The sequence below is a fragment of the Diabrotica virgifera genome, chromosome 4 (genome assembly GCF_917563875.1).
Source record: "Diabrotica virgifera virgifera chromosome 4, PGI_DIABVI_V3a".
Taxonomy (NCBI): domain Eukaryota; kingdom Metazoa; phylum Arthropoda; class Insecta; order Coleoptera; family Chrysomelidae; genus Diabrotica; species Diabrotica virgifera.
The window spans coordinates 105,177,237-105,199,684 of NC_065446.1; the positions used below are offsets into that span (position 1 = coordinate 105,177,237).

Sequence of the window (22,448 nt, forward strand, 5' to 3'; positions counted from 1 at the left end):
ATGTGCAGGAGACCGTAACGCGTATACGAATAATAATTGCTCTGATCTCGACGTTACTTTTAGACCTGGATCCCGTGTATAAAAAAAGTTATTATTGTCAATAATATGTCAATAATAATAATTATACAGGAATGCGATCTTGCACTATTTAATATCTACATGTGTAAGTTTTGTTTACAAGACTACTTACAAGTGGGCCTGGATCCAGCGTACCAAAAAAAAGTTGATTAATAGCAAGCTGAAAATTTGTTAATAGCTTAACGGTGTCTAGTCGGACAAACTTTGATGTTTGGGAACACTGTAACAGGGGAAGTTTTAATTGTGGAACAGGTTAAAAATTTGGAACATCAGACTACGAAAACGTTCCATGTATTTTGTAGGACATAACTTTCAATTGATTTGTTACCATTTCATTAAACTCCCATGCAAAAATCAGACTGGTGTTTATCACCAACTGGGCATTGGGCATATTAATGAGTGGAACACGAAGAACATTTCAAATGACAGGAATCATGTTGGTTAATAATAGCAGTCTGATTTTTGAATGAGAGTTTAACGAAAGGGTAACAAATCAATTGGAAGTTCTGACCGACAAAATACATGGGACGTTTTCGTAGTCTGACGTTCCAAATTTTTAACCTGTTTTTTCCCATACATCAAAGTTTGCTCGACTAGACACCGTTAAGGAATTAACAAATTTTCAGCTTGCTATTAATCAACTTTTTTTTGGTATGCAGGATCCAGGACTATTTGAAATACAGTAGTGTGTAAAATAAACGGGCACACTACTATAATTTATATTACCGTATATTACAAACAAAATCGTGTATCAAAAGCGTGTCTAAAATCATCAAATTCTCAACTTAGTCTGAACTATAACCCATCTATAACAAAAGACCGATAAGCATAAAGGAACAATATTATAACAGAGCAACCATCGAGTAATAAAAAAGATTGTTTTACCATCGACTAATAAAAAATACTTTTATCTACTCTATGTCATATTATGTATAAGTTTTTAGTTTGTGAAAACTGTCATTATAGATAGCAGTGCGTAAAGGATTTAAAGTGTGCGTGAAGTAAAAATGTATTTTAAATGTGATTTACTTTTTCGCACTGTTTTTAACTTTCGCGTTGTCATGGTGACAATCCTTAACTTTCGCGTTGTCATGGTGATGACAATATGAGCAATGAATTACAACAAAAATTTTGACAGTTTTGTGGTTTGAAAGTAGTTAGGATTTTTACATGTCAAAGTTCTAATAATTGTAGAATAGAAATGAATTCCAGTGACGAAGAGTTACAGCTTTTTTATTTGTTTATCGTAGATAACATATTGTGTGAAACTGTGCGTGAAGTACTTTTTGCGAACTTAAGCGATTTATAGCACTAGCTCCGTTGTCGCTCGTGCTCTAAAAATCGCGTGCGTTCGCAAAAAGCATACTTCACGAACTGTTTCATAAATAACTATTTTATTACTCAATGAGAGCAACTTAACGAGCACTTATCTAAATTCTCGGAAAGTATCCTATTATTGTCGTATCGTACTCTCTTAACAAAACATAAATGTTCAGAATTTGAAAAAAATCGCATATTATGAACCACGTAGATAAAAATATCTTAAGTCCGAAAGCCGCCAGCAACTTTGAATTAAAAAGCTTTCCCGGAACTACTTTATGACTGCAGCTTCAAAAGGGCAGTTCATATAATAAATAACATTTTCTGGCATTTTTGTTTAGATTGTTTGGAATATTAGAGTTTATAGAAATATCTGACTCATTACTATTTAATTTTTTCAATTTATTTTCATTTTAAAAAAAGGATTATTATCAGTAGCCTGCTTTTGGCCGCCCCTATAATCGGCCGCCCGTGTGCGATGCACACTTTGCACACATGGTAGCTGCGGCCCTGGATGAGGGGTTAAATACGTCTCATTTTTTCTTAAAATACATTAGTCATCAATTTTTTGCAGCATATCTCGCTTGGTTTGAATGTAATCGACATTTAATATTGCTCATTTGCGACATTAAAGGTCTTTTCAAGAACTACAAAAGTTATTGGTATCAGTATACACCTAAAATTGACCGTTTCTCTGTTATTTCAAGTTCAATACACCGATTTGAGCATGTACCAAAAAAACAAACTCTCCTCACCTACCATATCCTTTTTTGTATTATAACTAGAAGATCTATGAAGGAACAAATCTCTTCAGTTTTTTATAAGCTACAAAAATATCTTATATAATTTTTTGTTGGATGCATAGTTTTTAAGGTATTCGCCAAAATCCGTCCGAAAAGGAGTCATTTTTCAATGATAATGGGTAATTTTCAATCGCGAATCAAAAGTATTGAGTTTTCAAAAAATAATTATGAAATAGTTTTTGCTTAGAATTGGGTTCTCTAGCTTCTTCCGTGGCTATTTTAATTAAAAAAATTTTCACCCGCGAGAAGGGGTGGGAACCACCCCCAAGATAAAAGCGCACATCGGCATAGGGTAGACTTTGTTTCTTGAGCTATTCCCTACTTACTGTGAAAATATTAAGTAAATCGATGTAGTAGGATGGAATTCGGAGCCAAATAACCTCATTGACTGCCCTATATGCACAGTACATCTAAATTACGTACAGTTGTGTACAGTATTGTTTATTTCTTCGTAAAAAACTTTTATCTGATGAAAATCGGTCCGGGTTAGCCGGACTTCAGGGTTATCACAGGCCGACTTATCGGGGTTCCACTGTATCATTGCGTTTAAGAACGCAGGCGCAAAATTTCGGACGAATACTTTTTAAATGTATTCATTTTTTTCGAAACGCATAATGAAAGATTACATTATTACCGAGGGCCGAAAGTCCCTTAGAATAAACAAAAGTTTCTTTTGAATGAGATATCTATTTGAAATTAAAAATCACAATCAATTTTATCTTTTTTTCTCACACCTGTAACTTATTAAAATAAACATTATAAAAGTTTTCAGGGACTTTCGGCCCTCGGTAATAATGTAAACTTTCATTTTGCGTTAAAATGTTTCAAAAATACTTATTAGTTTTCAAAGGATCCGAAAAAAAGAATGCATTTAAAAAGCATTAGTTTTAAGACAAACTTTCCAGCCAGCTTCCAAATTTTTTTCCTTCTTTTTTACCATGAAGACGATGTCATCTTTCCACATTTATTTTTTCAGTTTTTTTATTGTTTCATCTATATATATATCTGTTTATATCAAGAATAAATAAATTTTTAAATACAGAACCTAGAGACTTGCAGTTTTTTGCATTATGTTCAGGATGACGTCAGGAAAAAAGTCTACTATTCAAAAATGGGTGGAAATGCATAATTGCACTGTAAAGTGCATAAAATGCATACAAAATTACATAAATATAAAAATAAAGTCAAAGACAGTATACTATGGAACAAAATTTATTATTTGGGGTCACTGAATACGATTACACCATCAGAACTGATCCCCGGATCACCTGGTGCCCAAGGTCACGGCAAGAGACGTCATCTTCTGGAGTTTCGATGGTTTTCGGCATTAAATCGATGCAAACGGATTATTCGAGAGTTTTAGGGGTCGCTAAATACGAATATGATATCTGAATTGAACTCCGGAGTATCTGGTGAACAGGATCGCTACTAGGGTACGTCACCTTCTGGAGTTTCGAGGGTTTTCGGCATAAAATGGATGCAAATGGATTACTCGGGGAGTTTTTGAGGTCGCTAAACACGAATATGTCATTAGAATAGACCCACCGAGCACCTGGTGCCTAGGGTCACTATAAGGGACGTCATCTTCTGGAGTTTCGAGAAATTTCGGCATTAAATTGATGCAAATCGATTACTGAGGGGTTCTTGAGGTCGCTAAACACGAATATGCATCAAAACCGAATCACAGAGAACCTGGTGCTCAAGGTTATTGCTAGGGGCGTCATCTTCTGGAGCTTTGAGAGTATTCGGTACTAAATTGATGCAAACGGATCACTCAACGGTTTTTGGGTTTGCTGAAAGCGAATACGCCATCACATCTCACCTTCGGAGCACCTGGTGCCTAATGCAGGTCATCTTCTGTAGTTCCGAGAATTTTAGGCATTCAGTTGGCATTGTTGAACACGATTGCGTCATCAGAACAGACACCAGAGCAACTGGTACCTAGGGCACGTAATCTTCTGGAGTTTCGAGGGTTTTCGGTACTTAATTGATGCAAATGGATTACTCATGGGTTTTTGGGGATTCTGAACATAATTATGCCATCAGAACAGACACTGGAGCACCTGGTGCCTAAGGTACGTTATCTTATGTAGTTTCGATAGTTTTTGGTACTAAATTAGTGCAAACGGATTACTCTTGAGTTTTTGGGGTTGCTGAATATGAATATGCCATCAGACCCAACCCATGCAGCATCTGGTGCTTAAGGCAGGTCATCTTCTGGAGTTTCGAGTGTTTTCGGTATTACGGTACTAAATTGATGAAAACGGATTACTTATGGGTTTCTCAGTTACCTGAACACGAAAACGTCATCAGAACAGACACCGAAGCACCTGGTTCCTAAAGCACGTTATCTTTTGGAGCTTCGAGAGTTTGCGGTACTAAATTGATGAAAAATGGATTACTTTTTGGTTTTGTGGTTGTTGAACACGAATATGGTTTATATGAGGAATTCTGGAGTATCTAGTGATTACGGTAATCACTAATAATGTCAACACGTAATAAAACTCATGTAAAAAAATTAAATAAATCAACATAGTAGAGTTCGTATTCCGTAAACCAAAAACCCATGAGCAATTCGTTTACATTAACTTATCCGTTTGTAATCCTTTTGAATATAGTTAATGCCGAAAACCCTCGAAACTTCAGAGTATAACGTGCCTTAGGCCCAGATGCTCCGGTGTCTCTTTTGATGGCGTATTTGTGTTTAGCAACCTCAAAAATCCGTGAGTAATCTGTTTGCATCAATTAAGTACCTAAAACTTGCGAAACGCCAGAAGATGAGGTGCCTTGGGCACCAAGTCCTCTGGTGTTTGTTCTGATGGGGTATTCGTGTTCAGCATCCTTAAAAGCCTATAAGTAATCTGTTTGCATCAATATAGTACCGAAAACCTCGCCTAGCGGATTACGCCCCTTGCAGTGCCTCTGGAATCAAAGAAAGAGTGCCTCAAAAACCCCCGAGTAATTTATTTTCATCAATTTAATGCCAAAATTCCTTAAAACTTCAGAAGATGACGTCCCTTGTAGTCACCTTGGGCATAAGGTGCACAGGGGTTGTCTGTGATGGCATATTCGTATTTAGCGACCTCAAAAACCCTCCAGTAATCTATTTGCATCAATTAAATGTCGAAAGCCCTCGAAACCCCAGAACCTGGGCACCAGGTATTCCCAAGTTTAATTATGATGGCATATTCGTGTTTAGCGACAACAAAAACCCGTAAGTAATCCGTTTGCATCAATTTAATACCGAAAGCACTCGAAACTCCAGAAAATGACGTCCCTTGCTGTGACCTTGGGCACCAGGTAATCCGGTGGTCTATTCTGATGGCATATTCGTGTTTGGCGACCTCAAAAACCACCGAGTAATCCGTTTGCACCAATTTAATAACGAAAGCCCTCGAAACTCCAGAAGATATGACGTCCCTTGCAGTGACCTAGGGCACCTGGTGATTCGGTGGTCTGTTCTAAAGGCATATTCGTGTCTAACACCACAAAAACCCCCGAGTTATCCATTTTTATCAATTTAATGCCAAAATCCCTCAAAACTCCAGAAGAGGACGTCCCTTGCAGTGACCTTGGACTCCAGGTGCACAGCGGGTCAGTTCTGATGGCATATTCGTTTTTAGCGACCTAAAACACCCTTCAGTAGTCCATTTTCATCAATTCAATGCCGAAAACCCTGGAAACCCCAGAAGATGACCTGCGCTAGTAGCGACCCTGGGCACCAGGTATTTTTAAGTTCCGTTCTGACATCATATTCGTGTTTACCGATCCCAAAAAACCCATGAGTAATCCATTTACATCAATTCAATGCCGAAAACACTCGAAACTCCAGAAGATTACGTCCCTTAGTATCGATCCTGGGCACCAGGTACTCCGGAATTCAATTCTGATGGCATATTCGTGTTTATCGACCCCAGAAAAACGTAAGTAATCCGTTTGCATCAATTTAATACCCAAAAGCACTCGAAATTTCAGAAGATGACGTCCCTTGCTGTGACCTTGGGCACCAGGTAATCCAATGGTCTATTCTGATGGCATATTCGTTTTTGGCGACCTCAAAAACCCCCCGAGTAATCCGTTTGCACCAATTTAATACCGAAAGCACTCGAAAGTCCAGAATATGACGTCCCTTGCAGTGACCTTGGGCACCAGGTGATCCAGAGGTCTGTTCTGAGGGCATATTCGTGTTTAACCACCTCAAAAACCCCCCGAATATTCCAGTTGAATCAATTTAGTGCCGAAATCCCTCGAAACTCCAGAAGATGACGTGCTTTAGTAGCGACCCTGTGCACCAGGTACTGCGGAGGTAAATTCTGATGGCATATTAGTACTAAGTGACGCCTAAAACCCGTGAGTAATCCGTTTAAACCCCTTAGTATACTGATTTTGACTTTATTTTTATATTTATGCAATTTTGGATGCATTTTATGCACTTTACACTGCAATTATGCATTTCCACCCATTTTTGAATAGTAGACTTTTTCCTGACGTCATTCTTAACATAATGCAAAAACTGCAAGTCTCTATGTGCTGTATTTAAAAATTTATTTATTTTGTGCTAAATGCCCTCGTCTAATAAGGTTGGTGACAGGCAACGTCCTTACCAAAGTCCTTTATTTACTTTAAACTGTTTGAGTAGTTTTGTCCCACTTTTATTCTTTATTCATTCTCCTATCTTAATAAAAATCTTAATTTTTTTGTTTAAAAATTTTGTTTAATGATTTCAGTAATTTTCATGTTTAAATATAATATAGATTAATATATTATTTACATTTTCATTATATCAAATATTTATGTTTAATTACTTAATTTTGATTATTATTTTATTGTAAAAATAATACCACTGGTTTGTGATGAATAAAAGAAGATTATTTTATTTTAATGTAGTCTACTTTATTCATCATTAATTTATGTTTATTCAATATCTTATTACATAAAGTCTGTTCCAACAAAAATTTGACCCCCTCCGAAACCCCCCCTTGCAACAATTATGGCATAAACATTAATATCAAAAAAACCAAGTATATGGTCTTCAGTAAAATCATGACACAACCAGCACATATTAGTATAAACGGCATTCAAATTGAAAAAGTATCAAGTTACAAATACTTGGGAACTTTAATAAACGAAACTGGAGACCAAAACAATGAAATAAAAAGACGTACCGAAATTGCCAGGACCACCTTCATAAAGATGAGAAAATTCTTTTGCAACAGAGATATAAGCATCCCTCTACGATTAAGAATGCTAAGAGGCTACGTATTTAACACGCTATTATACGGTGTAGAGGCCTGGACTCTCAAACAGAACAACATAAAAAATATTGAAAGTTTCGAGATGTGGTGCTACCGTCGAATGCTGAAGATGAGTTGGGTTGAAAGAATCACAAATCTTGAAGTAATACGAAGGATAGAAAGAGACCCAGAAATTTTGTTAACGATAAAACGAAGAAAACTCGAGTATTTGGGTCACCTGATGAGAGGCCATAAAAACGCATTACTTCAAAATATAATGCAAGGAAAAATAGAAGGAAAACGGAATCCAGGCCGTAGAAGAATGTCATGGATGCGGAATTTGAGAGAGTGGTTTAGCTGCACCACTAATGAACTTTTTAGGTCAGCTGTAAACAAGGTCAGGGTAGCCTTGATGATTTCCAATCTCCGATAGGAGTGGCATAAGAAGAAGAAGAAAGGAGTATAATATAACTGTTTCTATGAAAACAACATTGTTGTTTTTAGAATTTTCTTTACAATTTCATCACATTTTCTCACCTTTTAAACCTTATTTGAACTTCTACAAATATTTCAAAATTGAAATTAGCCAAATCGGATCAGTCATTGTGAAGCTGTTATACAAAATATATAAAAACATAAAAGAACGTTGTAACAGACCAAACCCTTACGCGGCGCCTCTGGAGGGTGGTCTGTGATATTAAAATTGTCAACTACCCACACATGGCTTTTCAAAATCCCTGTACATTGTGAACATTGTGAACATAGAACATACAGACAGTATATTAGCTTTTGCTTTTATTTAGTTAACGATCAACCTTTGTATGGAAAACACGAAATACACAGCTCCATCCAATATAGTAATTTTCATTGTAAAAAACCCTAAACCCTCTGAGATTAATTATTAGTAACATTGCATTATATGTTTGCCTACCCAACGTATATTATGTTATAACGTTTATTAAACGTCGTTTAATGTTTATATACCTATATATTATGGAGTAATCGTCCCGGGCACACTGCATTTCCGCTTGACGTATCGTCTTAGCCTTTTAGGTATTCTATTGATTCGTAAACTTAATTTTATCCTTAACCAACCGTAGACTTACCAAAAATGTATGTACCTTTCTTACTAACTGCACTGAATAATTCAACATAGAGAAGCATCAAACAGTTTCATTATTAATCACATCGTTTGTTTCAGAACTCCGGTAGTTGCTACTTGTTCCAGTGTGGTCCGCCAGAAGACTTCAAGTGCAAATTTACCCATCACGTGAATTACTCGAGCGCTATATTGTCTATAAATAGGCACTTGCCCGATTTAGAAAGCCAAATAAAGCTTACGAAGCACGAACAAGATTTGAACAAACTAAGGTTGGTTAATTATTTAATTGATGCGTGTATAATACGAATCAGATGAAAGATAATTTTGTTTAAACAAAGTTATAAATCTTTAACGTAATTTGTACGAAACCAGAGATGGCTTCTGGCGAAAGGCGCGTTCTCACCAGTCTAGTTTGACTAGATTAATTATTGTTCACATATATTTCAATTAAAATTCTCATTTTTCCTCTTTATAAGCAATTCTGCTCGTTCATTGGCGGATTGATACCTCTGCTCTGTGAAAGGTTGTCACTCCATCTTTTTCGCTGTCTGCCGATACTTCTACCTATTAGTGATTTATCTCTTGCTATTTAGACTATATGTGTGTACCCCGTTCTGCCTATGTGATTATTCCATTATTTTTTTATATTTAGTGTCCATTCGTTTATACACTTTACTTTACATTGTCTTCCAATGTCTTCACTCCTTTTTCGATCTCTCAGCGTATTTCCTGTCAGTGGCATGCTGGCCATATAAATGAATCGGTGCAATCACCGAGAGGCCGCGGCCTCTTGAGGCCGGTCAAATAGGTTTTTTTCACAAAACATTTAGATGTAACAAAAAAAATATTTTTTTAATTTCAAAAACGTTTCAAAAAATGTATTTTTTGTATTAAATTTGTATTAAAAAAAGAATTTTGAAAAATATTGAAATTATAAAAGATCGAGTTAAAGATGAATATGTTCAGTATACAGAAAATAAGAAGGATGCTATTATTGATCTAAATGATAATGAACATGAAGTAACAAATGACAATGTTGTTGATATCGTGAAAACTTCCTCCGTGTGGTACTAAAAAGTGTAAAGATTGTATAGCTTGCTGTTACGCTGTTTTGCATAAGTACGACTTATATCAGTGTGCTTATCCAAATTTAAATATAGTATATAAGCATTTATTAACTCTTTCAGTGACACATGTATCTTGCGAAAGAAACTTTTCAACGTTGAACTATATAAAAAATCTTTTAAGAAGTAGGTACTCTACCACAAGTCCACTTGGAAACATTTATGCTAATGGCTATAGAAAAAGAAGTATTGGCTTTGTATGAGCTTAAAAATGATGAAATAATCGACGAATTTGCTCAAAAATCTACTTTAATGCGGAAATTATTGATCGAGAGTTAAGTAATTATTTTATAAAATAATTGCAAAAAAATGTTTAGATTATTGCGTTGTATTAACATTTAAATATTGTTAAATTAAAGTATTTGCACTGTACTTGTATTTGTACTCTCTTGTATAATAATTATAACAATTATTGATTTACCAAAATTTAACTTAATACATAATTGAAAAATTCTCAACATTTTTTTTAACATTTATCTTAATTACATTAAATTCCTATATATTTATTCAGGAAATTATGATTTCTGCCTTACTGTATACAATATTATCATACATGTAATTTACTATTTGTGACATTGCTTATTCTTAAATAAAAAAATGTAGCAAATTAAAAAAAAATCATTGAATTCAAAATTTTATGTTTGATTTAAAAATAATTTATTTTTTTGTTTTTGTTTATTTTATAAATAACTAATAAAACATCCTGATAATAGAAGGTAAAAGTAGGATGGGAGGCCGCTTTTCTATAAAATCACCGGACCGCTTGAAAAGTTCCAGCACCCCACTGTTTCCTGTAATTCTTCTCAGTACTCTCATCTTTGTTGTTTCCATTAGTCTTTGTGTTGTGGCTGTATCGGGTCTTGTTTCTGATGCATATGCCATTATTGGTCTTACACTGGCTTTATAAATTCTTGACTTCATCTTAGTGTTAATATGTCGGTTTCGCCATAGAGTGTTATTAAGAACTAAGACATCCTGCCAGTCTATTTGCTTGTTGTACTTGATTTCTCACCTCTTTGTCCTTTGTAATTCCAAGGTATTTTATTTCCATTACTTGTTCAATACTGATGCCATCAATTTCTATTTTGCAAGTGATTGGTTCTTTACTGATAACTATTCTTCTAGTTTTCTGAGATTATATTGTCATATTGAATTATTTTGCTCTTATATTAAATCTGTGGACTAATCTTTAAAGACTATCTTGGGCTATCAATCTTTCGTCGTCTGCGTAACAGAGTATTTTTACTTCTTTTTTTCTCATTCTGTATCCTCTTCCTTTTTGACGCTTTTGGTGATTTCATCCATGCTTAAATTGAAGAGCATAGGGCTCAATGAGTCACCCTGTGTTATTCCTCTGCCTATGTCTATAGGTTATGTAAGTTGACCATATATTTTGACTTCCATTTTGTTGTTTTGGTAGATGTTTTCAATAGTTTTTATGATATCTAGGGGAATTTCTCTATTATACAGGAGATGGATTATATATTTGAGTCTTACTCTGTCCTCTGTCAAATGCTTTCTTCAAGTCAATCAGATATAGAAATGCTTGTCTATTATACTTTAATGATTTTCAGTAATTTGCTTTATGGCGAATATTGCATTTGTACACGATCTTCCAGTAGTTCCAGCACAAAAATCCTGTTGTTCAACTGCTAAACTTATCCTCTGATTCATTAGGTAGTTATTGTAAAATTTGAGTGGTAAGTTTTAGAGTCGGTACTTTCTGTCCCGATTTAACCCCGGTTAGCTTTAAAGGAATAACAGATTTAATAAATGCAATTATAATTATTCTCTATAATTGTAATAATAGGTAATTATAATAGCGCAGCTGATATGTGAAACAATTGTGCATTTAATGATAGAAGTATATAAGTTGGACCACATATACTACACATATAAAGGTCCAGATGTAGATATGAGGCCATCTCAGATTTTGCCTTTTACAAAAATGGCGGGCATCCAAATGGCAACTATACATATGTGACTAATAGCACGATAACTTTTGAACGAGACGTCAGATTTCAACCAAATTTGGTATATAGGTTATTTTTTTGATGTATAAGACCGAGGTCTTAAACCGGAAGAACCGGTTTACCAGAAGTTGTGTTTTCCTGGTTTTTATGTAAAAATATGTTGTTTTTTTTCAATTCTTTCACCCTGTATGTATTAATTTTTCAAAAAGTTAATACCGCCATTGAAAATAGCGTAAAAATATTTTTTAGGAAATATTTCGAACTTTTTAGTTATTTTAATTACCATTTAATAAATGCATAACGTATCTTCACATGTAGCTATATGCGGCAGATTCGTGCAAATATTATAAGAATTATTGTGCATTTAATGGTAGAAGCATATAATTCGGACCACACATACTATCTATAAAGGGTCAAATTTAGATATAAGGCCATCTCAGTTTTTGTTCATTTTACCAAAATGGCGGGCATTCAAAATGGCGACTATATATATGTGACTAATAGCACGATAATTTTTGAACGAGACTTCAGATTTCAACCAAATTTGGTAAATATGTTCATTTTTTGATGAGTAATATTGAGGTTTTGAACCGGAAGAATCGGTTTACCAGAAGTTGTGTTTTTACTGTTTTTTATGTAAAAATATGTAATTCCTTTTTCAATTCCTTCACCCTGTATATATAAATTTTTCAAAAATGTAATACCGCCATTGAAAAGAGTGTAAAAATATTTTTTAGGAAATATTTTAAACTTTTAGTTATGTGAATTACCATTTAATAAATGCATAACGTATGTTCACATGTACCTATGGGCGGCAGATTCATTTTGAATGGCCGCCATTTCTGTAAAAGACAAAATCTGAGATGCCCTCATAGCTAAATTTGAATCTCTGTATGTGTAGTATGTGTGGTCCAAATTATATGCTTCTACCATTAAATTCACAATAATTCTTATATTATTATTATTTGCACGAATCTGTCGTACATAGGAAACTACATGTGAAGATACGTTAGGCATTTTTTAAATGGTAATAATTAATATCCTTTTTGAAAAATTAATATATACAGGATGAAAGAATTGACAAAATAAACAACATATTTTTACAAAAAAATCAGGAATAATACAACTTCTGGTAAACCGATTCTTCCGGTTCAAGAGCTCGATCTTACATCAAAAAAACAACCTATATACCATTGTTTATATAGGGATAGTTGGTCAGCCCAATAGGAAAATTTGTTTGATTCAAATTGAGACAGTCACCAGATGTCCCCACAATTTCTGTCAGGGTTGCAATGTCAAAATGCATAGACACCAAGTTGGATACGATAAAATCTCAAATGGAAACCCCTAGTTTTTCTTGCAGATTTGGATTGGTTACGTAAAAGTAAGCAACTTTTATTCAAGACATTTTTTCGAACTGTGGATAGATGGCGCTATAATTGGGAAAAACGATTTATCCTGATACCATAGGTAAATTATAGAAACGGTCTAATATCTCGAGAAATACACTTCCAAATGAAAAACCAAAAAAAGGTTTTTAATATTTTTCGAAAACCTATCGATAAACGCCAAAAATGACCCTCCAACCCATCCCCCGGAGACGGGGTGGGGGTAAATTTAAAATCTTAAATAGCAACCCCCACTTTTCATTGCAGGTTCAAATTCGTCATGAAAAATTAAGCAACATTTATTCGAAACATTTTTTAAAATTACTGATAGATGGCGCGAATAAATCGTATTTTTTCAATTAAAGCGCCATCTATCAACAATTCTGAAAAATGTTTCGAATAAATGTTGCTTAGTTTTCAAATGTTGCTATTTAAGATTTTCAAGTTACCCCCCACCCCACCTCCAGGGGGTGGGTTGGAGGCTCATGTTTAGTGTTATTCGATAGGTTTTCGAAAAGTATTAAAAACCTTTTTTTGGTTTCTCATTTGGAAGAGTATTTCTCGAGATATTAGACCGTTTCTATAATTTACCTATGGTATCAGAATAAATCGTTTTTCTCAATTATAGCGCCATCTATCCACAGTTCGAAAAAATGTCTTGAATAAAAGTTGCTTACTTTTACGTAACGAATCCAAATCTGCAAGAAAAACTAGGGGTTTATATTTAAGATTTTAAAGTTACCCTCCACCCCACTTCCAGGGGGTGTAGTGGGGGTTGGTGTTTGGTGCCATTTGATAGATTTTTGAAAATTATTGAACACGTATTTTTCAGTTTTTCGATCCGATGTTTAGTTCGCGAAATATTCGACCGTTCCACTACTTTTGGGACACCCTGTATAAAGTAAATGATAAAGCGCTAATAATTAAGGCTATGTATAGAACAAAAGTTGCTTATAAATTAGTCAATTCATCCATTTCCGGACTTATTATACGTATGTCTTTAACCCCCGAGAAGGGGTGACTTTCACCCCACAAGTAAAAGTAAATCCGTCGTCATTTACTAAGCTATTAGTGTATTCATGTATTGTTTATGACAACTCGGACATGTAATGCGGGGCGAGATGTATGGCATCCTGCGACTAATAATGCAAGGAAAGATAGATGGCAGAAGAAGCATCGGAAGAAGACGAATTTCATGGCTGAAGAACCTGAGATAATGGTTTGGATGCAGCTCAAAACGACTATATAGAGCTACTACCTCAAAAATTAAAATAGCTATGGTGATTGTCATCCTCCGTAGCGGAGATGACACATGAAGAAGAAGAAGAAGTATTACATAGCATCATTTTATGAGATGAGCATAATGAACAACTTTCTTCGTGCACTACTATCAGCGAATATAATCTACAATTTTATTAATATAATATATTATGTCTGATGGGCGACTTTATTTTCAATACTACACTGCTTAAAAAACGTTGCGTATGTATGCGTAAAAAAATATAACAACAAGAATGTGTGTGTACTTTGTACGCACGTAAGAAGTTATACTTCTACTACATATTATGTGATTTTTAAGACAATACCAAAAATTTAAAAAAATAAAAGAATAAAACGCACACAAACACATTGAAAAATGCCACAAAGAAAAAATGATTTCTGAACGATAATAATTGTTGGCAAAAATTTTAAATACGCATTTTCTGAAAAAAAAAATTATATAACAAATATACTTACAATCATAACATGCATAAAAAAATAAAAAAATAAAACTTGCATCGGGAATTGAACCCTTGAATTTCGTGCCGCTTCGACTCATAATAGAAGCGTAGACTCACTCGTCCAATCCCACATTATTTATCATGTGGAAAAATACGGTAACTGAACGTTTTACTGTTTGTCAGTTGTTTTGAAAATTAAATTATTTAGTTTAAATTTTGTGGAAGAAAATATAAAAATATAACAAAACAGTGAGAAAACAATATATTAGATGAAGATTGGTAGAACTTTTGTTGGTAATCAAATTAAGTATGTAAATCAAAGCATTACATACCTACTAGATAAATAAATCTACGCCAAAAAATCATAATTTAAAAATAAAAATCGAACCTAATTTGGGATTTCTCTCTAAAATCCGCATTCTTGAGAAAATAAATGTATGTATTTCAACCTAATCCAAATGTATAATTACAATATGATTATAATAAAAACTATTTACCAAATTAGAATGAGTTTTCCTTGTCCAAAATAGTCCAAAAGTCCAAAAATATAGGTATAAGATAACTATTTAAAAAGGCAGTATAACTGTTAACTAACTTTTGTTTGTTGTTTCTTTTCACACAAATTTTAAAACGCAACAACCATAAATAATCTAACTACAGCTGTGCCACAGCCGCCATATTGAATAATTTTTGACATGTCATTTGAACATCCAATCAGAACAAAGTTATAATGCGCATGCGCCCGGTCGCTAGGTTTTCCCATATAAAAATTTACCCTCTATCGCCGGTAAAGAAGTATAACTTCAATAACACATTTTTACATATATAGTAGAAAAGACAAGATGGGGCCCCTGACATATTGGGGCCCCATCAGGCTTCATGCTGCGGGCGGGGGCCTCTGTTACGCGTCGGTCTCTGAAAAACCAAACTTCGGGCGGCCAGCATCGATTCACAAAGAAATAACCTGATGGTGTGGGTATCGTAACGACATCTGCTAAAGACAAATGTAAGTTTTACTTTTAATAAAATTAAAAATAATATCAAAAATAAAACTATTGGGACCAATCTTCTGGTAACACCTTCGTGGTTTCTAAAATTTGCAAACCATCGAATTGCCGGAGCAATGAAGGCCGGGGAAGATCTAAATAGTTGAATCTCACTTCCCGCCTGTCCAGCTGGTAAAAGCTGGCCGTCCGAAGTTTGGTTGTTCAGAGAGAACCAAATATGCGCTCTCTGAGGAAATATCCTAATAAGGATTGAAACCGGTCAGAGTGCTTTTGGCGCTGTCTGAACTAATCAAACTAGCAGGCAAACGCATTCCAGATTGGTATGGTGTTGATACAAGCATGCTATTTAGGGTGGCAGTGAATAAAATTAAGATAGCTATGATGGTAACCAACGTTCTGAAAGGACATGGTAGGTACATGAAGTAAAAGAAGAACTAACCCAAAATAAGACGGCTCTTGTTTCGTTTTACAACGAAATAATTATTTATTTAAATTATGGTCTAGAATATGATTCGGCTGTATTTTCGTTTTGCAACTAAATTGAAAATGGTTATTCATTTTTGATTTACATGTTTACTCTGATTGGAGTACGAAGGGAACCATTCTCGTTAGAACTTTACCGCGCTGAGCAGATGGGACGTGAATTATAAATTGTAAAATTCCCGCATCTTCCTTAGTCTCAGCATCCGTATTAGTCGAGGAAATGAAGTTGAAAAAATGGTAAACCCTCGCAATTTTTTCGTCCAGCATCGATTTGTACAAAAATTTGGGATTGGGCTCATTACACCCTCTAGTTCATTTTCTATATCGAGCCGTTGTACGCTTTTGGTTTTGTAAGGGTGAAAACTACCCCTAGTTGTAAAAAAATATAAAATAATTTGGTTCTTATTAGTTACATAATGAATGTTTTATGCTTTAAGATATACTATCATAATATTTCAACCCTTAAAACCACCCTTGTTGGAGCTATATATAAAAAGTTTACTTATCCTAAAAGAATAATTTCGGCTGGCATCGATTTACATAAAAATTTGGGATTAGAATCATCTCACCCTGTACTTCATATTCTATACCATGCTTAAGGGCGTTGATTATTTTTAGGGGTGTAAACAACCCCTTATTGTCAAAAATTATATAAAAGCATTGTATACTTTAATATGGGTAAAATTTGGTTTTGATTGGTTAAATAATAATTGTTTTATACTTTACGATATAATATCACAATATTTCAACCCTTAAAAACCACCCTTAATAACATTACAGTTTTTATAAGTAGATATTTTAATAGGTCTATACAGAAAAAAAAAGTAGAATTAAAGAATTACAAAAACATTTATTTACAAAAAAATACGAATTTACAAATATGTACAAATACAAATACAAATAGTTTTTTAGTCATCTTCCAGTATACGAACGGGTTCTGTGGTATTATACATACATTGAAAATTATCCATAAGCGGACTATCCGAATTTTTCGAAAAAAAATTCGTTTTATAAACATAGCTCCTTCATTTTTGGCGGTGAAAAGATTTTTCAAAAATGACTTTATAGGATTTTTGAAGAGTTATAGGACTGTGTAAACTAAATTCCGTAAGATCCCTCAGTTTTTAATTAGGGTGGGTTTAAAGGGTTCGAATAAGGGGGTGTTTGCTCGTAAATAGAGGTTTTAAACAGCTATATATAGCTAACTGTTCACTATAATGAAAATCTATGGACAAGGTAATTTTAGTTACTAAAGAAGCTACAATTTGGTAATCTATCATTTTTTTCGTAACTCCAGTATTTTCGGAGATATTTTGAAGTAAAAGGTAAAAAATGGGAAATTCCAAAAAATTAATTTTTCTTTAAACTCAAATTTTTCTAAAACTAGACGTTCTAAATAGGTCAAACTTCTTGGATGTATTGATAATATAAATATAAAAGGAATTACAGAAAGGTGAAGACCAATTTTTAATCAGGAGGGTAGTTAGGGGGTTGTTTTCACTGATTTTGTCATAGAGAAAAGCAGGTACCGACCTTTTTTTGATCATAAGTCGCTTACTATTCAGACTAAAAACTTTTTATTATTTTTTTTGGAAAGGCCTAACTGTATACTTGAAAAAAGATTATTTAAGTTTTCCTCGAAAAATGCAAAGTTTTTCCGTTATTTTACTTTGAATATTTCAAATTATGCATTTGACGAAAAAAGCTAACTTTTAACATGCCGTATCTCGGTTTATGTTGGTCTTAGCGATATTATAGAAGAATAATTTGGTTTGTGTTACTAAAAGAAACAATTTTGATATCTACAATTTTTTTGATTAAATGCTTATTTTTCGAGGTATTCTCAAAAAACCCTCTAAAAAAGTCGATTTTTTCATCGAAAAACTGTTACTTTCAAGCGCGAATAACTCGAAAAATATTAGTTTTACGAAGAAAATGTAAAAAACATTTTTTTCTTATAATCACTTTTTACATCGATTTACATAGTTAAAATGTAATAAAAAATTACCGCCCCGAGATGGGATGGCAACCCCCCTTAAGGTTTTAGCGTACAGCGGCATGATATAGAAAATGGTCCTTGGACTATTCCCTACCTTCTGTGAAAATTTCAAGTAAATCCATGCTGGACGAAAAAATTGCGAGCCAAAATGCTTCATTTCCTCGAGTATATGGCTTGCAAATTGTAGAAGCCTCGGAGGTGTAGCTAGAGAAGGTTCCCACTGTTTTCAGTCTGGTGGGATGTAGAGTAACATTATGTTGTTTTATATGCCATTAGAGTGAAAACTTAGTCTTTTATTTATTAGTTTACTCCTATTCTGAGTATGGGGGATTAATCTTCGCTGGAATTTTTACCATCTGGACAGGCGGGAAGTGAGATGCAACTATTTAGATCTCCCTCAGGCTTCTTTGCTCCGGCAATTCGTTGATTTGCAAATTTTAGAAACCACAAAGGTGTTACCAGAAGATTGGTCCCAATAGTTTTATTTTTGATATTATTTTTAATATCATTAAAAGTAAAACTTACACTTTACTATAAATAATGTTTAATTTATTTCCATAAAATACTCTGCTGAAGCCTTTACTGTTTAATGCTTCTTTATCGCTTATTAAGTGGATTATTCCGACAGTTTGTTCGAAAAGTTAATATTATCTTTTCTCCTAATTTTTCATTCTTGGAACGTGAGCCAGGGAATAAGTTTTTTCTTTATTGACATAATTCCGGTATAAAATATTCAAAATGAGATTTGTAGTCTTTTACTTTAGTATAAAAGCAGAATAAAGGTTTATAATAAAGGTAGTTGGATCTTTTAAAAGCATTTATTAATTATTTATTCGTTATCTGGGTATTTTTGTATAATTCCATAATTTATAAATGAGCCCAATGGTAATTCTTTTATATTGTTTTGAGTTAATGGGATTGAGTGTTGTGTTTATATGGGATAAGCCACAGTTTAGTTGTAATGATTATTTCATTCATAGGAGATTCTGACCAATAGAAAGCTACAGAAATCTGAATTAAATCGATAATTTTTGATAATCTCCCGTCGTTAAGTATATTACGTCAGATGCCCTTCGTTGCTACGAAAAAATACATTCAGTGACATTAATGACAATTAATGTTTTAAAAATTATAAAAGTGATGACTTTCAATCGTCAAATATTTGTAAAAACTGTGTGTTTAATGGTACTAATTTGTACTTACATACATAAATTGCAATAAAATTTTGGTTTTGAACAGTTTTATTCATGAAATAATCGCAACAAATTGCACTCGAACTCTGAAATTAATATAGAATTTTTGCTCTCGTGACACTTTGACATAATTTCACTCGCCTTCGGCTCGTGAAATTAAAACTGTCAAAGTGTCACTCGGGAAAAATTCAATAATTTCAGAGCTCTTGTGCAATTACTACTGATTATTTCATTCATATGAGATTCTGACCAATAGAAAGCTACAGAAATCTGAATTAAATCGATAATTTTTGATAATCTCCCGTCGTTAAGTATATTACGTGAGATGCCCTTCGTTGCTACGAAAAAATACATTCAGTGACATTAATGACAATTAATGTTTTAAAAATTATAAAAGTGATGACTTTCAATCGTCAAATATTTATAAAAACTGTGTGTTTAATGGTACTTACATAATAAATTACAATAAAATTTTGGTTTTGAACAGTTTTATTCATGAAATAATCGCAACAAATTGCACTCGACCTCTGAAATTAATATAAAATTTTTGCTCTCGTGACACTTTGACATAATTTCACTCGCCTTCGGCTCGTGAAATTAAAACTGTCAAAGTGTCACTCGGGAAAAAATCAATAATTTCAGAGCTCTTGTGCAATTACTACTGATAATTACATTATTACCTAAAAATAATGACGTTTCGATTTCCACTACGGAAATTGTTTTCAAAGAAAGATTAAAGAGAATTTTGTTAAAAGATGTGTGTATCTGTCATTTGTTGTTGTTTAGGTTATGTCGCATCACAATCAAAACAAAATCGAGGCTTAAATGTACTCGCCATGATGGTTGTAGGTAACAGCCAGCTTTGGCTGAAAAGATAAGGGTGGATATTTTAATGCCCTATGATACATCAAATACATCAAATTCTGATTATTCTGTGTATTTTGTGCAATAATTCTTTGTTATGTGATTCTGTGTTCGTAATAAAGAGTTTTTGGGTTAAAATTGTAAATTGTGTTATTATGTATTGTGTGTTGCCTGTGAGCCTGTGCGTAGTATAGGATGATAGAGACATGTGCTTTACATTTTTTTATCCTCTATTGTTGGTATGTTCTTGTTATTCATCTCTTCTTTAAGTATTATGTTTAGTTTTAAATATAGATTGCCGTTTGAGATGGACTGAGCAAGTTAATGCAATAAATACAAAATTAAATAAATCCTTTTATGCTATTTTTAGAATAAAAGATAGTATGCCGATATCAGCACTGATCAATATCTATTACGGTCTTGTTTACAGTCATATGAGTTACAACATACTACTGTGGGGAAATTCTATTGACAGCTGTAAAATTTTTGTAACCCAGAAAAAAATTATTCGAAAAATATTCGGGCTAAAATTTCGGAAAACTTGTAAACCAACGTTTATAAAATACAAAACCATGTCATTCTATAGTCTGTACATTTACCACACTCTTCTGTTTGTCAAAGAAAATTTCAATCAATTTGAAACTAATGCTCATCGACATGATTACCATACAAAAAATTCTAATAAGCTCCGAATACCCCAGTATAAAACATCAAGATTAGAAAATAGTTTTAAATTTATGGGAATGAAATTGTACAATAAACTTCCCTATGAAGTGCAGGAGATTGCTTGTTTTAACAGTTACAAGCCAAGTTCTACTATTTGCCAAATGCTACTATTCAGTCAAAGAATTCCTTGATGATACTCTATTTTATTTTATTTTATTTTTACTACTATTTTATTTTTTATGTATAAATTGTTGTGTATATATATGTTATGTTTGTCTAAATATGTTATCAAGTGGTAGGTGTTAGGTATACCTATATACAATTTGTAACTGAACAATGTTAGCCTGGAACTGTTCTACAATGTAGAATTATCTCTGTGACCTGTCCCATACATTTGTAAAAATGTCTAAAGGATTAATAAATATTTCTATTTCTATTTCTATTTCTATTAAGTAACAAACAAAGGCTGATGCATACTGCTGATGGATTTGCTACACATTTTTCTTCATTTAGTAGAACGAGGACTGCTTCTTTGACTTTTCTCTTTTTCATTCCTGTTTCCTTGATGATTATTGATGCATCTTTTCACTGTGGTCTGTGTTCATTGTCCCAGGCATATTTGCATATCTGGGATTTGTCGAATTCTCTGTTTTTAATGTATGTTGCATGCTCTTTATTTCTGACGCTTAGTGGTCCTACAGTTTCTTCCACACATAAATTGTTGAATTCACAGGGTATTTTGTAGATGTAGTTCTTTGACCTCTGTTTTGTGTTGTTGGGTTTAGATTTGGACAGGATAGATCTGAATGTGTTGGTTGTTTTAAATTTTGTTGTTATGTTGTACCTATTCCCTATCCTTTTTAATTTTTCTGATAAACCCTTTACATATGGTATGGTTGTCATCCTTGAGTCCCTTGTTTGTATTGTTTTGTTGTTTCCTTTCTTCTATCTTGTGGAATTCCTTGTTAATGACAATGGGTAGTTATTTAGTCATTTTTTGTTAAAACCTTTGTTAGCAGGTTTTTTTCTTCTTGAAATGACTTTTCATTGGAACAGGTGTTTTGATGATTCCTTTTTTGGTGTTTACATTGTGATAATGTGGAAATTTAAATATTTGTCGGTGTAGGTTGACTTTCTGTAAACTTTGGTTGCAAATTCTGTAACTTTTTTGGTGTCAGCACATCCAGAAACAGAAGTGAATTGTTTTGTTCCTTTTCTTTGGTGAATTTTATTGATTCTTCTTTATTGATGATGTCAGTCAGGAATTTCTAATTTGTTTTGTCCAATGCTTCTGGTCCGTGAGGCCAAATGGAAAGACAACAGTTTCAGAATCTTACTAATGGAATTGACCTAGGAAAAGTAATAGTCATTGTACTCTTTGTCTTTATATCTATGTGCGGTCGACTTCCTTAATTACATTTTTCACTGAATTACTACCTGGAGTCATACCAATCTCAGGACACCAGAAAGTAACGTGGTGGAAATGAAAGGAT

General features: G+C 33.5%; 2 protein-coding genes across 4 annotated transcripts in view; one reads left to right on the top strand and one right to left on the bottom strand.

The window, feature by feature from the left end:
* Positions 1 to 22,448, bottom strand: part of LOC114328122 (protein phosphatase 1 regulatory subunit 14B) — a 337,565-nt gene that overhangs the window by 278,125 nt on the left and 36,992 nt on the right. The window lies entirely within an intron of this gene.
* Positions 1 to 22,448, top strand: part of LOC114328120 (uncharacterized) — a 259,872-nt gene that overhangs the window by 6,351 nt on the left and 231,073 nt on the right. For both annotated transcript variants that reach the window (XM_028276894.2, XM_028276895.2), the window contains exon 2: positions 8,637 to 8,806. In XM_028276894.2, the coding sequence (XP_028132695.1) occupies positions 8,637 to 8,806 (170 nt within the window). The remainder of the gene's footprint in view (positions 1 to 8,636; positions 8,807 to 22,448) is intronic.